Source organism: Sinocyclocheilus anshuiensis, unplaced genomic scaffold (genome assembly GCF_001515605.1).
Source record: "Sinocyclocheilus anshuiensis isolate Anshui unplaced genomic scaffold, SAMN03320099.WGS_v1.1 scaffold36, whole genome shotgun sequence".
NCBI classification, from domain to species: domain Eukaryota; kingdom Metazoa; phylum Chordata; class Actinopteri; order Cypriniformes; family Cyprinidae; genus Sinocyclocheilus; species Sinocyclocheilus anshuiensis.
The window spans coordinates 368,665-393,008 of NW_015554072.1; the positions used below are offsets into that span (position 1 = coordinate 368,665).

The window sequence follows — 24,344 nt, forward strand, 5'->3', positions numbered from 1 at the left end:
GCGAATCATTCGTGATCCAGCTTCACCTACAGAAGAAGTGAGTTTTTTTTAATGAATCTTTGCAAATCGTCTTTCCTAATAATGTGCTAATTAGCAAGTTTCACGCTGATTGCAGCTAAAGTAAACAGTCTCTCTGAGAGCGGCTCGGAAGAGAAGGGCGGGGTCAGCATAGCTCATTAAAATTTAAAGGAAAATGCTACAAAACTGCGTGCTCTGAAAAGAGCTGTTTTTGACAGGGTAAAAAAGGTGTTTTTTACACTACCATTGAGAAATTTTAACCAAACTATGTTACAGACTTTTCATTAAGACCCTAAAGAATCATATCAACTTGTGGAAAATGGGCATCCTATGACCCCTTTAATGATCTCTACATAGTTTGTCAGCAAATCCAAAGATGTCATATAACATCTAATTTTGTCCTTCTATATCACAGGATCCTACGAATCTGGATAAATTCAATGTCTCCGACTTCTTCCATGTGAAAAACAATATGAAAGTTCTCGACCCTGGTGAGTTCAGTGTTTTCAGTGTGGTACAAAAAGTGCAGTTAATTTCAGCAAAGGTCTCAGTATTTGGGGAACAGCATACTGCTCTTGCAGTATATAGTGTGCAAATTTTGTGTGCAGCAGTGTCTTATTGTTTAAAATTAAAATGAACATAAATTACAATAAATAAATAAAAGATAATTATAAAATATGAATATACTGTAATAAAAAGTTTTATTAGCAAATAAATAATACAAAAATAACACTGCAGTTTACAAAAGAGCACACTATATTCCACAATGCAACAGATTGCAAAAATGATTGAAAACATTTTTTTTTTTTATTTAATTACAATAAAAGGTTTTCTGTTTCAATATATTTTAAAATATAATTTATTTCTGTGATGCCAAGCTGAATTTTCAGCAGCCATTTTTGCAGTCTTAAGTGTCACACGATCTTTCAGAAATCATTGTAATATGCTGATTTGCTGCTCCAGAAACATTTCTTATTATTATCAATGTTAAAAACGGTTGTGCTTTGTTTGTGTTTGTGGAAACCTTGATTTTTTATTTTTTTTTTTAAGGAATAGAAAGTTCAAAATAACAGCATTTATTTCTTTTTATTACAAAATAAATATTTCATATGCAAGGTAATCAGGTTTTTGTGACTGTTGTGTTGTATTGTGGAGATGTCACTTTTATAAGTTCCTTTTTTTTTTTTATCCCCTACAGATGAGGAGAAAGCCAAGCAGGGCCCATCATACCATCTGAAAAGCACAAACATGGAGACGCGAGAAACACTAGCAGAGCTCTACAAGGACTATAAAGGAGATGAGCTGTTGGCCTCCACTATGAAAGAGCCAGAAGCCAAAAAAACAGACAAGCTCAATGCTGTGAGTTATTTTAAGCTTTTGCCTTTCTAGCTGTAGTCAGGGGCAGATTCTTCTCTCTCCTCTGTGTTCATTGATTCATTTCTCTTTTCTTTTTGTCGTCACTTTGAAGTGGTTATATGTCATAAGAAACACAGACTCTAATACTGTTTGAACTAGTTGGGCTACACAATCTAGGTTTGAAATTGGATGTCAAATGGTGACTAAACAGTACCAAAATTGTTTATCATACAGAAGAAATGAAAATATTATCCACACATACCAAAACTAAAAATATAGAAGTCTTAATGATAGTAAAAACAACGTTTAATTCTAAAAGGTGGACATAAGCAAAATTTAAATGAATCTAAATTACATCTGTTATTGGTTTCAAAAAATACTTGATTAACATTTGTATTCAGCAAGGACACGTTAAATTGATCAAAAGTGACAGTAAAGACATTTATATTACAGAAGATTTCTATTTCAAAAATGCTGTTCTTTTTTTAACTTTCTATTCATCAAAGAATCCTAAAAAATATATAATTGTTTCTGGAAAATATTAAGCAGCACAACTGTTTTCAACATTAACAATAAATAAAAAATGTTTTTTTTTTTTAGCATCAAATCAGCATATTAGAATGATTTCTGTAAGATCATGTGACACTGAAGACTGGAATAATGACTGAAGCTGAAAATTCTGCTTTGCGTCACAGTAATAAATTAAATTCTAAAATATATTACGTTAGAAGAGATAAATTTTAAATTGTAATAATATTTCAAAATATTATTTTTACTGTATTTTTAACAATTAAATGAAGCCTTTGTAAGTGTAAGTAGGGCTGTGTATCACCAGCAAAGTCACGATACGATACGTATCACGATACATGACTGCACTGAATTTCACCTCAGCAGAATTTAGAAAAACAGCTGTTTATTAAACACTGCTTACTATAGTGCCATTCCTAACTATTGGCAGAGCAGGCAGTTGACCTCTGCATTATGAAGGGCCTCCATAACTGTACCACAGTACAATATAGGTAATGGCATATGTTTCATGTTTACATTGTGCACTCCCCACCAGGTACAATATTCTGATTGTTTGCATCTTGTTTTTAAGCCCATAAATAATAATGTACTTGTTCTAATAAATTTATATTGTAATGTACTCATTCTAATATATTGAAAAAATCATTTACATTGCTGGTAGGTTATCATTGCACAAATTAACACACTCTCTACAATAAAAAAACTAACGCGCTGTCTTCACTGTATCTAACCATAGACTGTATAAAAAGTATATAACGCACACACGCTCGAGGCTGATTTATACTCGACGCGTCCGCAGGTTCGCTTAGGTACGCGCGGCAAATATGACGTCATCGCGGTGTTTGCGGAAGTTCGCTTTGAGTGCGCGCGACGTCGTTTCGCGTGGCGGTGTGCACGACATTTTTTTGTAACTTTCCTCGCAGCTAAGATAAGTAACACATTTAGCAGATATTTCCGTATTGCGCAAGTGTAAAGCTCTGCTTTGGGGACTATGTCTCTTTATATCAGGCAACCCAGTTGTGTTCCTCTGCGGCCAGATTAAACCTGGTTGTAGCCTATATATGCTCGATTAATTCTTTTTTAGAAAACTCGCACTTTTCTACTCAATTTTAAACATTGTAAATTTTTAAACAAATTAAGTGTGGTCCACTGCTGCACACGTGCCACAATATCGATACAGGGCCAGCTGTATCGATACTCGTATCGTCAAATCTCTGTGACGATACATCGTCGTATCGATATTTTGAACACAGCACTAAGTGTAAGAGACTTCTTTTAAAAGCATTAAACTCCTTACAGACCTCAAACTTTCAGCAGTGTGATAATGGGTGCTAATGGGGTCTCCTGTGAGGTGTTTAGGGCCAGATAAAACAGTTGTGTGCAGTGCTGTTTGGGTCACAGTGAAGTATCTTGCTGTGTCTGTGTATGCGTGTATGTAGACGTGTCTGTGCATTATGAGGTGATTTGCCTCTCAGACTCTACCACCATCACACAGCAACTGGAGCAGAAGAAAACGCCTCGCAGGATCCTCAACCAACCACATTCACTCACAGCAAGAATCACAATTTCATCTGAATGTCATGTCAGTTTTTTGCATTTTTGTTTTAATGATCTAAATTTAACATACCAATTAGTCACTTCCTGACAGACGGCACCAGATAAGATACCTGGTATCTAAACCGTGAGGGTTTTTTTTCATACTTGATCTGCGATGGTTTTAAGTGCGTCTCTGGCTGTGTCTCAAGTCTTCTTTTAGCCCAGGTTGAAGTGTGTCTGCCCCCGTGCTTTTAGCTATATTAGCTTTGCTTGCTCAGCCCATTCACAGTGCAGGCATTGAATGTAATTGGCTTGACTTTTGGCATGAATGCCAGTCTATTTCAGCCATAGTTGTGCTGGATTGGCATTGTGACGGTGAAATAGACTGGCATCCAGGCCCACTCTCCTACTGATTTAGCTTTGCTATTTCTATGCCATACTTAGACAAGGATGATATCCCAAAGATTACCATTTTTGAAGGCCAAAATTTCAACAAAATGTGTATTTTTCTTTTTAACCATTATAAACAGTGATTGATTTAAATAATAAAAAAAATGCATTATTCATTGTGCATTGTTTATGCTACAGAAATAAATAATACCTTAATGTGACATATATTCATAATAGAAAAGAGTTATTTTAATTTGTGATATTACACAATATTACTGTTTTACTATATGTTGATCAAATAAATGCAGCTTTGGTGAGCACAAGAGACATGCTAAAAAAATAAAAAATATCTTACCAACCCCAAACTGTTGTGTAGTGCAGTTTATCACTTTAACCTCTAAACTGTCACCCGTCCCCTCTGTGGGATGCCTAAGTTTACTTCACTATATTACAATTAAATCCTAATCTAATCATGACAGGTCTAAGATTCCTAAATAGATATTTTACCACTTTTTTGTTCAAAAATTATGTAGGAAAAGTAATAGATTAATTTATGACAAGAGTGCACCTCAAAAATCTACATCATAACAGGAGTTCTGACCTTTGTCACAAAAAGTCTTCTTTGTTGCAGAAATCAGAAATTATATATCAATTGAAAACTTAAAATCTCAAAATTCATCCTTTGAAAACCATTTTAAAATCAAACGTTGCATTACCATGAAAATGGTACATAAAATGGTAAAGAAAAGGCTATTTTGTTCACTGTTCATTTAAGATCAGTAAGCCAGCTGGGAACACAGACCTGTTGAGAAGAAACATCTGCACATAGACCCATCCAAACGCACCTGAATTGCCCCACAGGAATCAATAAAACATATCCACCTGTCTGTCTGTCTTCACAAATGGGTGATAAAACACTATTATTAAGTGTGATAGACACATTAGGAGGTGTTAGAGTGATGTCATGCATGTGAAGATCATTTAGCTGGTTTGGATGTGGGTGTTGGAGCTTATTTTGTCTTATCTGGAGAGTCTTATCTGTTAAACATGTCTGTCTCTCTTTCACCAGGCTCACTATTCCACTGGAAGAGTGTCTGCCTCTTTCACATCTACAGCTATGGCTCCAGCCACCACCCATGAAGCAGGTAATGGAGTTATAAATGAAACTTGCTTTCCTTTCTTACTCATACCAATTTTAGCCAGCTGACCATTTTAGCTAGCTCTTGTCACATTTGTGACCCTGGACCACAAAACCAGTCATAAGGGTCCATTTTTTGAAATTGAGATTTATACACCATCTCGAAGCTGAAGAAATATATACTTTCCATTGATGTATGGTTTGTTAGGATAGGACAATATTTGGCAGAGAGATACAACTATTTGAAAAAAAAAATCTAAATATTGAGAAAATCGCCTTTAAAGTTGTCCAAATGAAGTTCTTAGCAATACATATTACAAATCAAAAATTACGTTTTTATATATTTACAGTAGGAAATTTAGAAAATATCTTTATGAAACATGATCTTTACTTAATGTCCTAATGATTTTTGGCATAAAAGAAAAATCTATAATTTTGACCCATACAATGTATTTTTGGCTATTGCTACAAATATACCCCAGCGACTTAAGACTGGTTTTGTGGTCCAGGGTCACATTTGTGTGAAATATGCATCATGATGGCCAGATCACAAATTTCCTATTAGTCTTCTCAGGGTTCCTTCTCTTTGTTACTACCCTCAGGCCATCTAAGATGTAGGTAAGTTTGTTTCTTCATCAGAACAGATTTGGAGAAATTTAGTGAATGGGTGCCATCAGAATGAGAGTTCAATCAGCTGATAAGACCATCACAATAATTCACTAGTCATCCACACGACTCCAGTCCATCTATTAACATCTTGTGAAGCTTGTGACCGCCCATAATCCATAATAGTGCTTCCTCCAGTGAAAAAGTTCATCCCCTGTTGTCCTCTCACATCAGAATCCACTGACATATTTGTTTAGAGATGTTTTGGACTGTTTGATCAATGCATGTTTCTCTCCTGATTCAGATGAGATGGAGAAAGCAATATTATGGATAAAGGACTCATATTTTACCCAGAACCAACCATTTGAAGTTAAATAATGATGGATTTGTTTATTAAAATTACACAGCTTTTCGCTTTAATAGATGTTAATTGATGGACTGGAGTCCTGTGGATTACTTGTTTATTATTGTGATGTTTTTATCAGCTGTTTGGACTCTCATTCTGACGGCACCCATTCACTACAGAGGATCCTTTTGTGAGCAAGTGATGTAATGCTAAATTTCTCCAGATCTGCTGTGATGCAGAAACGAATTCATCCACATCATTTTCAGCAAATTTGCATTTCTGGGTAAACCATTCCTTTAATGCCTACATATCCTGAATGCATTAAGTTGCTTTGGGTTCAAACATCTGCTAAATGTGCAAATGTAAATGTCACCATGACTGGTGATGCACACAACAAATAACACCATTTCCCTTTTTGTTTATGCTGGGAAGAAGTTGCATGCATTTCATAACATTGCATCATTGCAATACCTGAAACTCCTGGCAAATGTTAGTATTTTATTCTCATTTAGAGTGAATCTGGCTTCAGTATACCTCGGGAAACCATGTGGCAGCTGTCAAATTGGTCTTGCATACCTGTTCATTCTCTTTCAAACTAGTATAAGGTTGTAATGATACAAAAATGTTGTGAATGCTATCCGCTGCAGAGTCCTTCATGAATGTAAAGAATGAAAATATTTGTCTTGTGATTTCAGATGCTATTTCCGATGATACCGTTCGCTACCAGTATGTTAAGAAGAAAGGCTATGTCCGCCTGCACACAAACAAAGGAGACGTGAATGTGGAGTTGCACTGTGATAAGGTAACGCAATATGAAACTCAAACACTAACACAAACCTTAGTTAAGTATATTTGTTGGTGGATTTAAACTTAAAGTTTTTTTTTTTTTTAACATTTCTTGTCATCATGTGTGCTCAGTATATAAATGTGATATTTCTGGCTCTGTTTGACACCTTGTTTGCTGTCACACTGTCAGATCAAGGCCAGATCTGTCTAATTAAAGAGTAAAGGAATGAAAAAATAATTGATACTTATAGACTTATATACAGTGGTCCATTTTTGGACACTTAAGTCACGCTTTCATTGCATTAGATACAAAACATCAAAGCAAGTGGCATCTGCAAACAATTGTTGCTAGAGCTTTTCTCAAAACTAACTTCATATTTATGTGCCAATTTTTCAATACTTTTTAACCAGCTGGTCTTAAGGTCATGTTTTTGTATGTATGAAATCAGTTCCAATCAAGTTCGCACAGATGTTCAAGTAGATTAACTACAGTGTAATATATCAACAGTAAACATGTTTCACAGAGTTTGACAACTGGTAGATATTTTCATATATTTATATTACCGTTCAAAAGTTTGGGATCAGTAAGATTGTTTTAAAGACATTAATACTCTTATTCACCAAGGACCCATTATTGATCAAAAGTGACAGTAAAGACATTTATAATGTTACAAAAAATGTTATTAAGAAGCACAACTTTTATTAATAAGAAATGGTTCTTGAGCAGCAAGTCAGTATATTAGAATGATTTCTGAAGACTTGAGTATTGACTGCTAAAAAATTCAGATTTGCCATCACAGGAATAAATGACATTTTTAAACGCATTTAAGTAGAAAATAGATATTTAAGATATTAAGTAGAAAATATATTTTGATAAAATAAATGCAACCTTGCTAAGCAGAAGAGACTTTAACATTAAAAACTATTAACATTATAAACTTAAAGTCTTATTGACCTCTTATTTTTCGAATGGTAGTTTATTTCATATTTTAAAATCTAACAAACTTTGTAAAATGGTTTGTTTGAAAAGTGTGCTTATGCTATGTGTGTTTCAGATAAATGATACTTGTTTGATATTTTGTATAGTTACATTTTATAAATACATTTTTAATTGTGGCTTAAAGGTATGGTGAAATTAGCAGAATTTCTGCAAAAAATGTCCATTGCTTATTGTCAATATTGTAGTAATGCACAGAGCACAGCTCACACAGAGGTCACTTTCAAACAAAGCAGCTTTTTGTTGGTCAATGCAGCGAATTCACGTATAGCATATATACAATTAAACTCCAATTCAGACTAGCTTATAAAAACACAGACCTGCCCAGATGTTTCTGGATTGAGCAGGGGTGTGGTAGAGGTCTGTATGTTTAATGCACTTTGCTCTCTCTGTGTGGTTGTGTGTGGTTGTGTGTGTGTGTGTGTGTGTGTGTGTGTGTGTGTGTGTGTGTGTGTGTGTGTGTGGGTGAGGAGTAGTAAGTAGTGGTCTAAAGGCTGTCTTGTCTGTACATAATATATAATTCATCCATTCAGAGTGCTCAGTGTCACTGACACACTGCATCTGCTGACCTACATTGATTGACTCTATTTTCTCTTTATTTCTCGTTTTTACGTTGTCTTGTTTTTCTTACTCTGGTCTGTTATAATTGCCTCTTTGTTTTTGCTGTTAATCTCAGATACTTTCTCTTTGTGTCCTTTTCTAATGCGTTTTCTCTCTTCTCATTTCTTGATGTGCTCTGTATCCCACTGAGCTTGTAAAATCATCTCTGCCGTAAAACACTTCCTCTGAAAAATTGTGTTCGTTCTGGCCTTGCGCTGGCGATAAAACGTACCCATAGTTCTCTCTCCTCAGCTGAGCAGATGCAGGGTCCCTGTTCTTATTTATGTGAGAGCGCGTGCCAGGCTCTCACTCCTGGGTCAAACCTGCACATCAATCACTTTATATCTATCATTTAGTGTTTTACTTTAACACAGTTGAGGGAAATTTGTGAGCTTTGTCTTTACTGACTTTTTAATTACATATATAATATTCCATACGCTTAAATCACATTTATTGCATTTTAGCACTATTTTATCACTTTTATGAACACTTTGGCTCAGTCTTTAATTGATGCAGTGCACAAAAGCAGCAGACAGTCTTTACAAGGCCACAGGATAAAAGACTTAATTTGTAAAAAAAAATTCCTTGAATTTTATATTTACATTTAATCTAAAGTTTAGGGAACATATTGTGAAAAAAGAAGTACTTTGTCCTATTCCAAGTGTGCAGAGACAGCTATTAAATGCATCCACTAGTAGCGTGTGTGCGCATGCATGTGTGTGTGTTTGTCAGTGTGACTTGGGAACCAATGTAAGCACTGCCTAATGGACACAGAAACAGTATTTCATGCTCTTCATAGTCCTAGTATCTAGATGCTATTTTTGTGTCTTTTCATTGGCTGTGTGCTTGTCAAATCAGGATAAAGAGGAGAGGTCACATTGATAAGAAAATTACCCTCTGCCTTCTTTCTTCCTCTCCTCCACTCACCCCCTCCCTCCTGTGGTTTGCTTGCATTTGTGATGATTCTATTTGTAGTGCAGTGTTTACAAAATAGTAATAGCCTTTTCTTACTGTAAGGGTAAATCTTATGAAAGGACAAGAAAAATGTCAAGATCATGTTCATATCTCACTCTAGAACAAAATAGAATTATATTTTGCCAAAATAAAATTAAGCTTATTTTAGGGTATTTTGCTTTTCATAACAATTAAGCAAACATTTTACTGCAATATAGTTAGAAATACAGTAAGCACAATGACTTTAAAATGAAACAGACAATACAATATTTAGCCTGTACAGTATATGCACTTTACAATTTAAATAATGTTTTTTATTGATGTATTTATTTATTCAATGTAGTAATAATATTTATAATTTGTAATAAAAACAAATCATTTATTTATTTATATTGAATTACTATAATGAGAATAGAGTTTTATCCTTATGAGAATTTTGGGGGAAATGTGCTTGATAATTATTTTGAAAATAAGGTAAATGCAAAAACTCACCTAAATTCTTTAATCCTCCTAAAAGTCTTCATTTATATAAGCAAAATATGATTAATTATTTTCTTTCTTTTTATTTTCATTCTCTAAACAAATGTCTTCTTGTCCAGGATTTACAGTTTACAGCACATGATGGCATTTAGATTGGACAGTTATGTAACACTGTCAGGTTTAGATGGAGCAGATGATTGAGATCTTACTTGACAACTTTATTTTTGTAGGTGTTTTTTGTGTCTGTGTGCTTTTCATGCATAAGTGTGTGACATTGAAATCGGAATGTTTTTTTGTTTTTTTTTTAAGTTTTGACATGCTTGACCTCTCAGGGAGATTTATAAAACTTTAATGTGGAATCTGCTTCTGCTTCTGCACAATGTCTTTTCTGAACACAAAATCAGTTTATTGACTTGCAGAGGTTTTATTTGAAGAGAGGGATGTCTGATCGCCATAGAAATGAACAAATAAACATTTGCAGAGCGGGAGAGGAAGCAACTGCTTAAACTTTCAGTGCCTTGGTTTTTTTTTAAACGGCATCTTACATAAGCAAGCCTTTCACTTCCTGAATAACCTAGCAGACTCATACATTCAAAGCTGCCAAATGTATTACTAACAAACCTAATAGTTTATTGACCTTTATAGCCCACAGACGGTCCTTTTGGTAGCACTCAAGGGCTTTGCGAGAAGGGCTTGTACATATGTTGAGTAAAATAATTAAGTCGTCATCTGAAATTATAGTGGACACAGTTCCTGTAATATTCATGAGTGATTAAAATATACAAGCTGCAGTTTCATTAATGTGAATGTTTTGCAGTCCTTTAATTGGAGGCGGGCTTAAACTTATTGAAGACTGGCTTCCCTTTGGTTGAATCTCATGAAGAAATACCATATATTTCACCTCCAATATCATAGCAAAAACGGATCATTAAGAATTTTCTAGCATTGTGGCATCATTTTTAAGATAACAAAAAACATATTTTCTATAACATCATAATCCTCTTGTCCAGACGTTTTGTGTGTGTGAATTTAGTGCAATTAATTTTTCCATGATGTATAAATACTTTTATATATTTAATAATTATTGTAAATAATTCATCTTTATTTTACTTGAATTTTAGTAATGAGGTGTTTTTATTATGTTAATAAAGAGTTGTCAGTGTGTTGTCACAATGAAAAAAATCCTAATGATCCTAAATATTTTTTTCCCCTTTTTTTACATTTCTAATTTATTTGAATATTTTCTAGTTTCATGTTTACTTTTGATTTTATAGTTCCTGACCGACTTGTTTTTACTATTTAATGACTTTTTTTCCGTTTAGAAAAATAATTACTATTTTTTTTACTATTTACAATTTTCCTAGTTCCTAGAGATTCAGTAGGTTCATATACGAGTCATAAGAGTGTTTTTGTTGATTGTCCTGATGTTGATTGTAAATGAATCTAAATTTCTTCACACCTTCTTCAGTTTAGGGGGCTGCTACTCAAGTGTCATCATAATGACAAAGAGTTTTCATAAATCACATTTCCTGACATTTAAAACTGATGTGTTTTATTCCTTGCAGGTCCCCAAGGCTGGAGAAAACTTTATTAAACTGTGTAAGAAAGGATATTATGACGGCACAATATTCCACCGCTCTATTAGAAATTTCATGGTAAATATATTTTTCATAAAATTTCATTTTATTCATTATATTGATGTAACTGTAGTTTAGACATTTACATTTCTTGGTCAGGCTTGGCATTTTCCATGACATCGGGGTTCCCATAGATTTCTAGCCATTTGAAGCTATAGAATTACCGTCAATTTTTTTCTCTGAAAATGTGCCACATTTATATGTTATTTTCAGATTCAAGGAGGAGACCCTACAGGGACTGGTACAGGTAATCATTTTTACATTTGTTCTGAAGCATTTATCATTTTGATCACTCATGTATAACTGTTGCAACTCGGACTGTGACGGTGATAATTATTTGCACAATGTATACAGATACAATTCACAATGTACAAATTACACCTTTAATGTCATTTAGACTTTAAAATTGCATTAAAATCGAAACAATATCTAGCCCCTGAACATGAAAACTAATAGAACTTTGGTATCCAAGTCGAGTTTAATTATGTTTCCCCACAAAGATAAATGTTTCATCATATATCCCATTCTGTGTTTTGAGAGGGCTTTGGGACACGAGCAGGACAGAGCCCATCGTGTGTCTCATATCTTCATATTTTCTCCCAATATTCCAAAGTAATTGACACTTTGTAAATGGGTAGAAAAGCTAATTATATCTTGAGCAAGACATTTATATTGAAAGGGAAAGTGAAACTGAATTACCGGTGCACATAAAATGCGCTATACAACGGAGCCCTGCACGTGACAAATGGAAAAATAAATAATAATTTGTTCCCACAACTTTTTCAATTTGTTCCTTTGACTTATTCATTTGTGGCCATGTTTAATTCATTTGTTCCCTTGTAAAATTAAAACTAAGGAATAGTTTTGACACACACCTTCCAGGTGCGCCCTGTACACATCATCAGTGATTTAACCTGGGGTCATTGGGTATTTCGGGTCTTTCAAATGAATTAGTACAAATGATTAGTACAAATGGCCATGATTTAACTAAAATTAGTAAATTAGTAAATCATTTGTGGGATTACATTTTTAATTTGTGGCCACAATATCTTTCATTTTTCCCCTGCATGTCATGTCCAGGGCTCCATACAAATAAACTTGACATGCCTTACTTGTCAAGTTTATTTGTTTGCCTTACTGTCTAACAAGCACAAACTGTGATCATATTGAATGTGATGAGAGATAAAGACTGAAACCCATTAGGTAAGAATTTTTTATATAAAATAACTCCTGCTTACAGTGTGACCGGTACACTTACCTTTAAGCATTTAGCAGATGGTTTCATCCAAAGCAACTTACAAATGAGGACACTAGAAGCAATCAAACCAAAAAAGAGCAACAATATGCAAGTGCTGTGACAAGACCCAGTTAGTGTAATGCAGTACACGTAGCAATTATTATTATTTTTAGGGTTGGAGCTAAACTCTGCAGGACACCGGCCCTCCAGGACCGAGTTTGGACAGCCCTGTGTTAGAGGGTCAAGACAAGTTATTATTATTTTTTAATAAATAAAAAGAAAACAAGTAGAGAGAATAGAAATGGAATAGAGAGTGCTAGTGTTAGAGGGTCTAGTATTTATTAATCTTTTTTAATGTTAGTTACTGAAAATACAGTCGTTTATTGTTAGGTCATGTTAATTCACAGTGCATTAACTAATGTTAACAAGCACAAATTTTGATTTTAATGATGCATTAGTAAATGTTGAAATTAACATGAACTAAGATTAATAAATGCTGTAGAAGTATTATTCATTCTTACTTCATTAGTTAAAGTAGTTAACTAATGTTAAAGGGTTAGTTCACCCAAAAATGAAAATTCTGTCATTAATTACTCACCCTCATTTCGTTTCAAAACTAATGTTAACTAATGAACCTTATTGTAAAGTGTTACCAGTTTTTTTAATAATTAAAAAGAAACCAAGTAGATAGAATAGAAATAGCATAGAGAGTGCTAGAGTTAGAGGGTCAAGTGTAGATGGAAGAGATAATAACAGTAATGTCTAATTTGTCTACAAATCACTTGTTGCGTAGACTGATATTTACTGAAAGAAAAAAAAGTTAGGCTAACAATGCTTTCTCTAACAGTTTAAGTGACCCACCTGCAAAACAGAACACAAAGCCATGTACTGCTTAATTAAAATTAACCTCTCTCGTGATTCGGCATGAATCCAAATGTTTCCATGGTTGCGATGTGTTTTCAGACTTTGTTTGGAAAAGTGTGAGCAATAGTGATATCTAACATGGTCTTTTTCCAGGAAAGTGCAAGTAGAGCCTTGTTTTCAATCACATGAAATTAAATATGGCATCTACCCTCACCAAGGTGCTCACAACTGTATAAGTCAGTTGGATGGCTCGTGCACATTTTTGTGATTCTCCTTAAAATTACTAAAGGTTTTTCGAGTGGAAGCAATTACAGGAAGTTTAGTCTTTCATCAAAAAATTTGCTCTTGCAAATTCTTTTTCATATTCAGTTGGTCTGATGAGCATTTTATTACTTTTTCAAACTTTCCTGAGCTGTCTAGACAATATGACCTGAGCTTTCGTCAGAACATCAATCTGAATGGCTTTTTTGATGCACATTTGCGAGGGATGTTTTCCTGTGGTCATGAGTGTTAAAAGGTGGAGGTCTAACTGAGAAACAGAAAGGGTAAGGAGTTAGTGCACTCTATCCCCATATATTTAAAATTCAATTTCATAAAAAATGCACCAGTTTCACCTGAGACCCTTGCGTAAAAAGAAGGATTGAGAGCAAGAGGAGAAGAGGGAAATAGACCGACAGATTTTTCATGAACATGTTCATGATCAACAGTGTTGAGTATTAGACTTGGAGGTCTTGATCTTGCAGTCATTCTCTTGCATATATTATCAAACACATTGAGACGAGGTTTGCATTTGACCTAAAATAGATGCAAATAAGAGGGAGAGACCTTGCATCAAATGTGTGCTTTTAGTCACTTGAGTGGGACAGAGTGTAAATGACTGTTCACGGATGTTAGGGAAGAGTTTGCAGTGTCCTCAATCCTCTGTGATGCATTTGCATATGCTTGTGATTATCTGTCAGAATGGCAACAATTATAGAAACCTATTCTCTTGATTATAATTACAATAGTGTAATTAAAGGCACATGCCCTTTTTTCTTTGGAGGAATAATTTACACAAAAAAAGAAAATCATTATTTTGTCATTATTTACTCACCCTTGTGTCATTTCATATATCTATGACTTACTTTCTTCTGTAGAACACAAAAGGAGAATGTATGAAGAATATCCTGGCACCTCTTTTTAATTTAATGAAAGTGAATATGACTCATATATGATAGCAATCGTGTGATGAACAGAATTTCAAGTTATTCACTGAAAACTCATCCTAGTGATTTGGGAATTATTATTATTATTATTTTTCCCCAGTTGGATCTTCTCAATGAATCTGTTAATTCAGAAAACTAAAACCATAAAAAAAATGAATTACTTGAAATAAAATGAACTTTAACTGAAATTAAATTAAATATAAAAACAACTTAAACTTATTTGTTTAGTTTAAGTTGAAGTACTAAAATAACTAAAACGAAATAAACTAAAACTTAATCAAACTATATAGAGATATTGTTAAAAAAACTAATAAAAATGATAAAACCACCCAACAAAATTACTAAAACTTGCAAATTAAAATAACAAAAAAGATAAAAAAATCAAATCAAATTCAAAATAATAAAAAAATATAATAGTTATTTTATTTATACTAAAACAACACTGAATCTAGTTAATCAGACTGGTTTGATTCTTGAGTTTAACTGACTGATTCAGTCTACAATGAATAACGACTTAAATTTCGATCTGTTCTTCATACGAATGTTTCATATGACTTGCACAAAACCTTTGTAATTGCATCGAGGAACAAGCAGTGTTATATTGAAAATTTTGGTTCAGAAAGAGTCATACAGGATTGAAACCGTGAGGGTGAGTAAAAATTTTCAGACATTTTTGTGTGAACTATTCCTTTAATATGAACCATTAAAAGATATGTACTGATAAATGTTATACCAACCATAATAACGTGGCTTATTTATATTATTTTGAAGGCTTTCATGTGTTCAGCTGTCCTGTTTTCCTCCATTTAGTTGAAAAATCGATAATAGTAACCAAATTATCAAAATGTGTTTTGGATGCTGCAAAGTCATGAGTGTGACAAATCACACAATGTTGCTTTGAACAGATGCAGCGTTCTGTAATAATGGTGCGCTGTTAAGACTGTGAATGAATATGCAGTGATTATGATTCTCTATTCTTCAACAAAATTAAATGAAGGCTTCTTACACAGCGGTTTGCTGTCAGTTCTGCAGAAGACATCACAACTCACACTGACATGCACAGACATCTTTAGATATACCTGTTTGTGAATGAGTGTGTGGATATAAAGATCTGTATACATAAAGGAAAAAAGGAAAAGATCATAAAAATCTATGACAAAGAATATATTAAATAGTATATAATTTTAAAGCATACATTTCAAACCTGAAATAGGCTCGCTAGTTTTGTGGTAATCATTGGCTGTGATGGCTTATTTGCAAAGTGTCCAGTTGTTGTTGCTTTGTTAAAATTACAGCAATCATATGATTGGATTTTTACATTAATTACCGGTTAATCAGATTAATCACAATTAATTGTATATTTCCATCTGCAATAATTTTTCATTAGTCACTGCAGACTCAAAACATGAATGTGGTACTTCAAGCTTGAATAGATTGCCTTTGCATGAAATGTATTTTTTTATGTATGGGTCAAAGGACCTGATTTATTGTTTATTGCATTTTTTTTTTTTAAGTAATTAAGTCATAATATTAAAAGTAAAATATATGGTATCATTATTACTATTCCCCTCTGGCTCCAAATAATTCTAAATTTGCCATTACATCACTTGCTCACCAAAGGATCCTCTGCAGTGAATGGGTGCCGTCCAAATGAGAGTCTAAACAGCTGATAAAAACATCACAATAATCCACAAGTAATCCACACCACTCCAGTCCATCAATTAACATCTTGTGAAGTGAAAAGCTGTGTTTGAAAGAAACAAATCCATCATTAGGACATTTTAACTTTAAACCATTTCTTCCAGCTAAATCAGGAGCATCAGGAGATATATATGCACAGATCAAACCGTTCTAAACAAATATGTTGGTGGATTGAGAAGACAACAGGGTTATGGACTATTTTAGCCAGAAGCAATGTTAAAATGGCTTAATGATGGATTTGTTTCCTACTTGTGGATTATTGTGATGATTTTATTAGCATGTAATGCTAAATTTCTCCAAATCTGTTCCGATGAACAAACAATCTCAGCTACATCTTGGATGTCCTGAGGGTGAGCAGATTTTCAGCAAATTTTCATTTTTGGCTGAACTATTCCTTTAATGGACATCTATTAGGCAACATCTATAATGAACTTGGCCCATAGACTATTGTTGTCTAAATTTTCTGTGCTAATCCACAGCAGACCACAGATGCTTGGATTTAACCATCTAACTCTAGATTTTAATATTTCTGTAATGTGGTCTCTTAAGTGCTCAAAATTATTAAATGAATCGCTTTTTCTTGCCATTGTTGTTTTTAATGTTGGCATCCTTGTTATTCTGTCTGGTTGATTTTCATCCTCTTTTTTTTTTTTTGCTCATCCTTTTTAATCAAGTCAGTGGCATGGGGTAGAAATGTCAGTAAGGTCATAAATTATGCAGAAATGTCACCTGGGGAATGTTTATGAGGGTGCGCAAGTTTTCAAAGGCAGATTGGTGCACCATAAAGCCATCGCTCCACAATGACACCAGCTGCTGGACGTTAAACTCCTTCCTGTCTTGCTACAGCTAGAATCATGTGCCACTGCTCATTGAGAAGTATAAAAGATTTTCAAACTCGCATGACTGTGAGAATTCAGTAGGGGCAGGTGTTTCAGAACACAGAGTCATGGAAAAATGTTCATGTCAGTCTCTGCACGCGCACACGCACACACACACACACAATCGCTCGCTCGCTGAGAGAGCTGCATCCAGCAGAGCTTTTGATTGAGCGTGATGAAGCATTAATTAGTGTACCTGATTTGGAGGCCTTTGGCATGAGGTGTTTGTTAATGGTGGCAGAAGACGAAGCATGGTGCCTGTGCCTGGGGCACTGGTTTAGTGATTTTATAAATGATTTGAAGTGATTCAAAAAGACAATCTGGGTCAAGTTCAGTTGAACTGCTTTAATATTTAAGTGTAAAATCTGTGGGAAGAATTAAATAGCCAGACTACTGCATTACATACTAATGTTCAAAAGATGTCTGTAAGATTTTTTTAATGTTTTTGAAACAAGACTCATGCTCACCAAGGCTGCATTTATTTGAACAACAATACAGTGAAAACAGTAATATTATAAAATATTACTACATTTTAAAATAAGTATTTTCTATTTTTATTATATTTTAAAGTGCAATTTATTCCTGTGATGCAAAGCTGAATTTCTCTTCAGCATCATTACTCCAGTCTTCAGAGTCACATGATCTTTCAGAAATCTTTTGAAACATTGTAAATGTCTTTACTGTCACTTTTTAATTTTCAAAAAAAAAAAGAAAGAAAGCAGTCTTACTGACCCCATAGTTTATGTTGTCTGTGAGATTTTTGGATTGCCACAGTTTAGTAATTATTTTTTTCTTTTTTTTTTTTTGTAGCATATTGCTTATTCTTAGTGTTTGAGGTTTGCACAAACAATTAAACCTACTGAACTTCAGTACGTAAATTGTCCCACCATCATTTGTGCTACGGACATGAATTTATCCTCAAATCGTGTGGCTTTATCAAGAAGTGTGTTTCTTTTTAAGTGTTCAGAGTTACGATAAAATGAGCGAAAAAATCCCAAAGACATTGAATAAGGGACTTGAGCTATATAAGGGGACCAGAATATGTTTTGCAATCCTGTTTGGTGCCGCTAGTGTAAACCGATGTGTTTCTGTTTGTGTAAATGTTATGTTTTCGTGTTGTGCTGGATCACTGCTTTTGCTCTTCCACTGTAATTATACCAGACTACAGATGTGATGCCGCATACAGCAGGGTTGTTATTGGCGTGTCATGATGTGTTACTCTTAATCTCATACACATGATCCCCATTGTGTTTAATATCCATGTTTTCCCCCCTCCTGGCATTCCTCTCTCTGTTGTGTGTATTAGGAGGAGAGTCTTACTGGGGGAAGCCATTCAAGGACGAGTTCAGGCCCAATCTGTCTCACACGGGTCGTGGTATTCTGAGCATGGCTAACTCAGGACCCAACACAAATAAATCCCAGTTGTGAGTAAATGTTTCATCTGCTCATTACAGTGACTGGATTAATATCAAACGCTCTGTTTAGAGGTTGTTTTGAACCTCTGAAGTATTAAACTTCTGCAGACTCCGTTCAAACTTTGTATCACTTTAACCTGATGTGTGCTTAGGGTTTTTATAAACCTCTTTAACAGAAATGTAAGATTCAGTTTTAAATATTGACCTTTGACACTGCTAGAATTTTCTGCATTCTACATCTAACCAACACCTATGATGTCATTCTGATATTTGCATACTGAATTCTGGTTGGTCTTGTACTTCTTTAACCCTCTGTAACCAGCAGTATCAAATGGGAGGAATCAAAGCCTAAATTGACCTGAAAATTCAACACTATTTTTGTTGCCTTTGTAAGCACTGATGTTTAGCTCATGAAATGCAAATATAGTTTAAGTATGAAATTGCCCTTACGAAAACTTTTCTTTTCTGTTTACTTTCAGCTTTATAACATTTCGCTCATGCACATACCTGGACAGGAAACACAGTGTGTTTGGAAGGTAATTTTATTTTTGGATTTAATTGTCTTCAGTAATGGGACATTCACAGTCTTAACAGCTTAATCAGGGCAGAACTAAATAAAAAAAATGAATAAATAAAAAAAAATCAAGTTTTATGACCGCTCTTTTAAAAATAAATCGATTTCAGAGGGTTTTTAAGTATTTTTGGTTTGCCCAATTAGTTGAATAAATAATTGAAATTGCGATTATAGCTGTGACGTTTTTTCAATGTTTTAGTCTGACATGCATTTTCCTGTACAAAATAACGGAAAATAACTGACAGTGATATCAATCATGAATCTCTACACTACCGTTCAAAAAAATAATAATTTTCTTTAAGATTTTTTCAATGCTTTAGAAAGTCTTCTATGCTCACCAAAGTTGCATTTATCTGATCAAAAATAAAAAGAGTAATATTGTGAAATATTATTACAATTTAAAAATTGTTTTAAATTTAAATAAATTAAAAAAAAATAATTTATTCCTGTGACGGTAAAGCTGAATTTTCAGCAGCCATTACTCCAGTCTTCTGTCACATGATCCTTTAGAAATAACTTTAATATGCTAATTTAGTGCTCAAGAAATAATAATGTATTATCATCATCAGTGTTGTAAACAGTTGTGCTGCTTAGTATATTTGTGAAAACTGTTTTTGTTTTTTTTTAGATTTTTTGATAATTATAAAGTTCAAAAGAATAGCATTTATTTGAAATATAAATCTTTTTAATATAAATGTGTTTATTGTCACTTTTGATCATTTTAATGGGTCCTTGCTGAATAAAAGTGTTAATTTCTTTAAAAATAAAAAAATCTTACCACAAACATTTGAATGGTAGCATATGTTTATCTTAAAATGCATGCTTGTGTATTTATGTAAAGATTGTGTTCATTACGGTGATTCCAGTGTAGGTTAAATGGTGAATTTCTCATTTCTCTGTGTGAAGCCCTTCCTGGGGAAGAGCATGTCTTCTGTTGAATCTGAACATTCCAGCACACACACACACACACTTGCACTCTGAGGGAAAGTCTTGCCCATTTGGCATTGAGTTGAAATCCTTGGACTCTAGCTGTGGAATTCAGAGGCTTGTCAGCATAAGCCTGAACCAGATTCTTGTGCACACTCACATGCACCCTCAGTCTGTGTGTACTTACTGAGCATGTGTAGTGAGAACGTACACACACCCACAGCCTATGGGGCACCTAGAAACCTGAGGCTCCTGTTTAATAGGAACAGCTGTACAAAGAGAGAAAGTTACACAGCATGTGTGCATATAGATCCAACACAACAAACAAGACAAATGAAGCATCATTTACTGATCATTTACATGTTGTAGATTTGTTTGCTGTTAAGAAAAGTTAATTACTAAAATTATTACTAAAAAAATATTTTAGAAGCACAATTTTCCAAATCTTCTGAAGCCATAGTTGGAATATTTGCAAGATTAGCAGTGACTTAAAAGCCAAATACTATATATAGCATTTATTAATTTGAATTAGATTTTCAGTTTTTGTAATTTTATGTGCTTGTCATTTTGTTTAAATATTTTTTTATTTAGCTTTCATTTATTATTATTATTTCAGCTTTATTTTGATTCATTTTAGTATTTCAACTTAAGTTTATTTATTTGAGTTACATTGCCAAAGCAACATCTCTTACTTTCATGCAAGTTTAGGATTTTCATGTAATATTTTATTTTATTTATTTGTTTTTTTATTTTACTTACTGAAAATGATTTCAATAGTAATAATAGTTTTAATTAACAATAACAAACCTTTTAAAAGCTGTTGTATGATTTCAGAAGACTTGAAATATAGCATGTATTTGACATGTATTTTAATTGTATGTACTGCTTTGGTCATTTTTTGCTCTTCTTGTAGCATAACAGCTCAAGATGAGGATAAATAAATTGCAGAATTTTCATTTTTGGATGTGTTGTTCCTTTAAGAAAAGTTGAAGATTGTTGGCTACAGTGAGAGAGTTTGATTCGGTCTCATTAGAGATGTTATCACCACTTGGCCCTGAATAATACCTCATTTACTCTTTGCAGCAGGATTTTAATAGGATTCTGTCCCTCTCTTGCTCTCTTTTAGAGTGGTTGGTGGTTTAGAGACCCTCACAGCGATGGAGAATGTTGAAAGTGATCCGAAGACAGACAAACCCAAGGTGCTGAAGCCACTTATTTCCCTTGTGTAGCATCAGAAATGTACGATTCGGTTGCACAAGCATGTGTTAGCAGTGCAGGGCTGTGCGTGCTTTGTTGACTCACGGTACCTCCTGTTTGTTTATATTTTTCCACCTGCTGTCAAATCCCACAATGCCAAAAGAGAAAATAGTCCAATTTAAAACAGCAGAATTTCAACCATTTTTGTCGTCGTCTTGTAAAATATTATAACTTGGGGCAGTAGAATTTTTGACATTTTGCTTCAGTGCTTTTTGTTTTTCCTTTTCAAGATTTACATTTCTGAAATGGTAACAGCATGCTAATAGGTGAAGAGTGTTTTCTCTTTACATTATCAGTCTGAGATAAAGCTGCTGAGCACTACAGTATTTGTGGACCCGTATGAGGAAGCCGATGCACAGGTCAGCATTTGTATGCATGTACATAGTCAATATCATATTTGTTGCGTTTTCATGCCATGCCATTGATGTGACACTGTGTGTGTGTGTTTAGATTGCAGCCGAGCGAGAGAAGGAAGCACAGAAACAGGAGGAAGAGAGAGCGCAAACTTCTGCTTCAGTCAACAAGGCAAAAACAGAGGACAAGCCTAAAACCTTCAGACCAGGAGTGGGCAAATACATCAACACAGCTGCCACGTGAGTTCATACACACACACACACACATCCGTGATGATGCCCAGCAGTTGAATATGAAAACTGTGTAATATTACAAGACTTGATGGATCTTTTTATATTACAAGATATTGCATTGATTTATTTCAGTTGAATATCCACAAATACTTCTCTTGCAACAGTGAGGAGGTTATTTGATCATTACTGAGGTAACAAATATGAGTTACATTACCAGAAGCTTTCCTGCTAGCACAGAAATGATTCATATTGAATACATAAAGTCTGTTGACTTTCAAAGTCTGAATTTTACTCTGATAATCCTCATCTTTATCACAAAAAACTATTCATGAAAAGCAATGTTTTGTTTGGTTTCTAAAAATAAATGTTATTTGTTGTTATTTATCAAAAGGTTATAGGATTACAGCATTTTCACACTGAATCTACAGCATTATGGCAACAAAAAAAGGATTTAACCAGAATTGATTTATAGTCTAATATGAAGAACTTTGTTATTCTGTCTTTGTAATAATAGATAGATAGATAGATAGATAGATACTACATTACTACGGTATTTTGGCCAGTGTTTACCATGGTTAATATTTTTGTAATGGTACAGATATATGGATCTCATAATGGCAGGATAATTCTTATATAAAGCTGCTCTGATGGTAAATGAGTGTGTTTGTGGGTGTCACTAGTGAGGGGTTTGTCCCACGCCACAGCAGGACTCAGGATATCAGTAAAGTTTACTGAGAACAGCAGGAGATCATTCTAATTATCCCTCACAACCCCACTGCTTCTCTCGCGCGCACACACACACACACATCATTGTTACCTGATGGGAACAGCGCCATTTTTCATATGCACATGCTGCCTCCAAGTATTATGAAAAAATATGCTTTATTTCATTTTGACTTTTTGCTAATCACTTACACAAACACAAGCATGGGGTTCAGATAATTAAATGAGCTCAAAATAACTCAAAGAACTGGCAATTAAGATTCTATTAGAGGAATTTAGAAAATGAGAAAGAAAAGATAAATGATTTTTTTGTTGTTGTTTCAGAATGTTTTAAAAAATGCAAATACATGCAAATGAGATCAATCTGCTATGTATTTAGTTTTTTACTATTTGTATACTTTTTGTATTTTAGGTACAGTGGGTACGGAAAGTATTCAGACCCCCTTAAATTTTTCACTCTGTTATATTGCAGCCATTTTCTTGTATTGTATTTTTTTTTACTTTTGTTTTATTTATTTTTTATACTTTTTTAAAATTATGGTATGACATTCATTTTTATTGTAGGTAAACACTGATTTAAAGATAACATAAAAGACTAATTACTACTGAAAGTGTAGGTTTTTATTTTCACCCGTTCTATGAACCTTAGATTTAAACAGGCTACTGTACCTTTAAGAGCTCTGTATTTAAAGGACTTCCATTGTCATTGGCTAAACTCTTTGCATGTGAAATGATGAGTAATAGCATTTACATTCAAGTTCCAGATTTGCTGCTGTTTCATTCAATAACAGCTTTTTTTTTGCAAAACCTGCATTTTGTGGCAGATTCACAAAACATTGTGCTCTGAAACGTGCCAGACAAAGTGCTGAGGCTGGACTCACATAATCACTACTGAATCAATTACACAAACCTAATTAACTTTAATATCTTATTCACTCTTCTTCATCAGGAAACATTCCCACCCAGATGGTGAAAAACCCTCCACCAGTGAAGCTCCTGCCAAGAAACCCAAAGGCAGAACAGGTTTTGGAGACTTCAGTTCCTGGTAGAAGCACGGCACTGTCCCTCCTCAAGGCTGATTGTGGGTAAAGTGAGATATTGGACTAATCTTACTCTGGGCAGACCTCTTGGTTTTTCCCCTTTATGGTTTCTATTTTGAAAGTCGTTGTATTTTTAGATAATAATGTGGCAGCAATTTAGTTCATATGTAGTCAAGGCTTCCTTGCTATTGAGCCCTGTAAATCATTAGTTATTTTTTGCATATTAAATGACTTCATCTATGCGTTAATAAATGCATTTTGCTAAAAGTTTGGCTTGTTCATGCTTGAATGTTTTCATTTTTGTTTGTATGGTATGGAAGCCCATTTCTGCCACAGAATAATAATTTTAAAAAAAAAGGTAATTCAGACTTTTTCCTCATAGTTTAGACTTAGTTTCTCGCAATTCTGACTTTTTTGTTTGTGCCACAGAAGAAAAAAAAAAATGTAATTGCGAGTTTATATTTCACAGTTGAGTCAGTCTTTTCCTCTTCTTCATTTAGTGTTTTGTCATTGTGTGCAGGTATTGTGGCATTGCGCTTGTAGCTATAGTATCAGGAGTTCTCC

The 24,344-nt window shown here is 34.0% G+C and overlaps 1 protein-coding gene across 1 annotated transcript in view; it reads left to right on the forward strand.

The window, feature by feature from the left end:
- The window catches only part of ppil2 (peptidylprolyl isomerase (cyclophilin)-like 2), a 35,373-nt gene extending 11,273 nt beyond the window's left edge, over positions 1–24,100 (forward strand). The window contains exons 9-20 of the mRNA XM_016460741.1: positions 434–509; positions 1,217–1,377; positions 4,898–4,973; positions 6,614–6,720; positions 11,301–11,390; positions 11,586–11,619; positions 18,564–18,681; positions 19,152–19,208; positions 21,300–21,372; positions 21,727–21,789; positions 21,881–22,023; positions 23,690–24,100. Of these exons, the coding sequence (XP_016316227.1) occupies positions 434–509; positions 1,217–1,377; positions 4,898–4,973; positions 6,614–6,720; positions 11,301–11,390; positions 11,586–11,619; positions 18,564–18,681; positions 19,152–19,208; positions 21,300–21,372; positions 21,727–21,789; positions 21,881–22,023; positions 23,690–23,789 (1,098 nt within the window). The 3' untranslated portion in view covers positions 23,790–24,100. The remainder of the gene's footprint in view (positions 1–433; positions 510–1,216; positions 1,378–4,897; positions 4,974–6,613; positions 6,721–11,300; positions 11,391–11,585; positions 11,620–18,563; positions 18,682–19,151; positions 19,209–21,299; positions 21,373–21,726; positions 21,790–21,880; positions 22,024–23,689) is intronic.
- Positions 24,101–24,344: the final 244 nt, after the last annotated feature.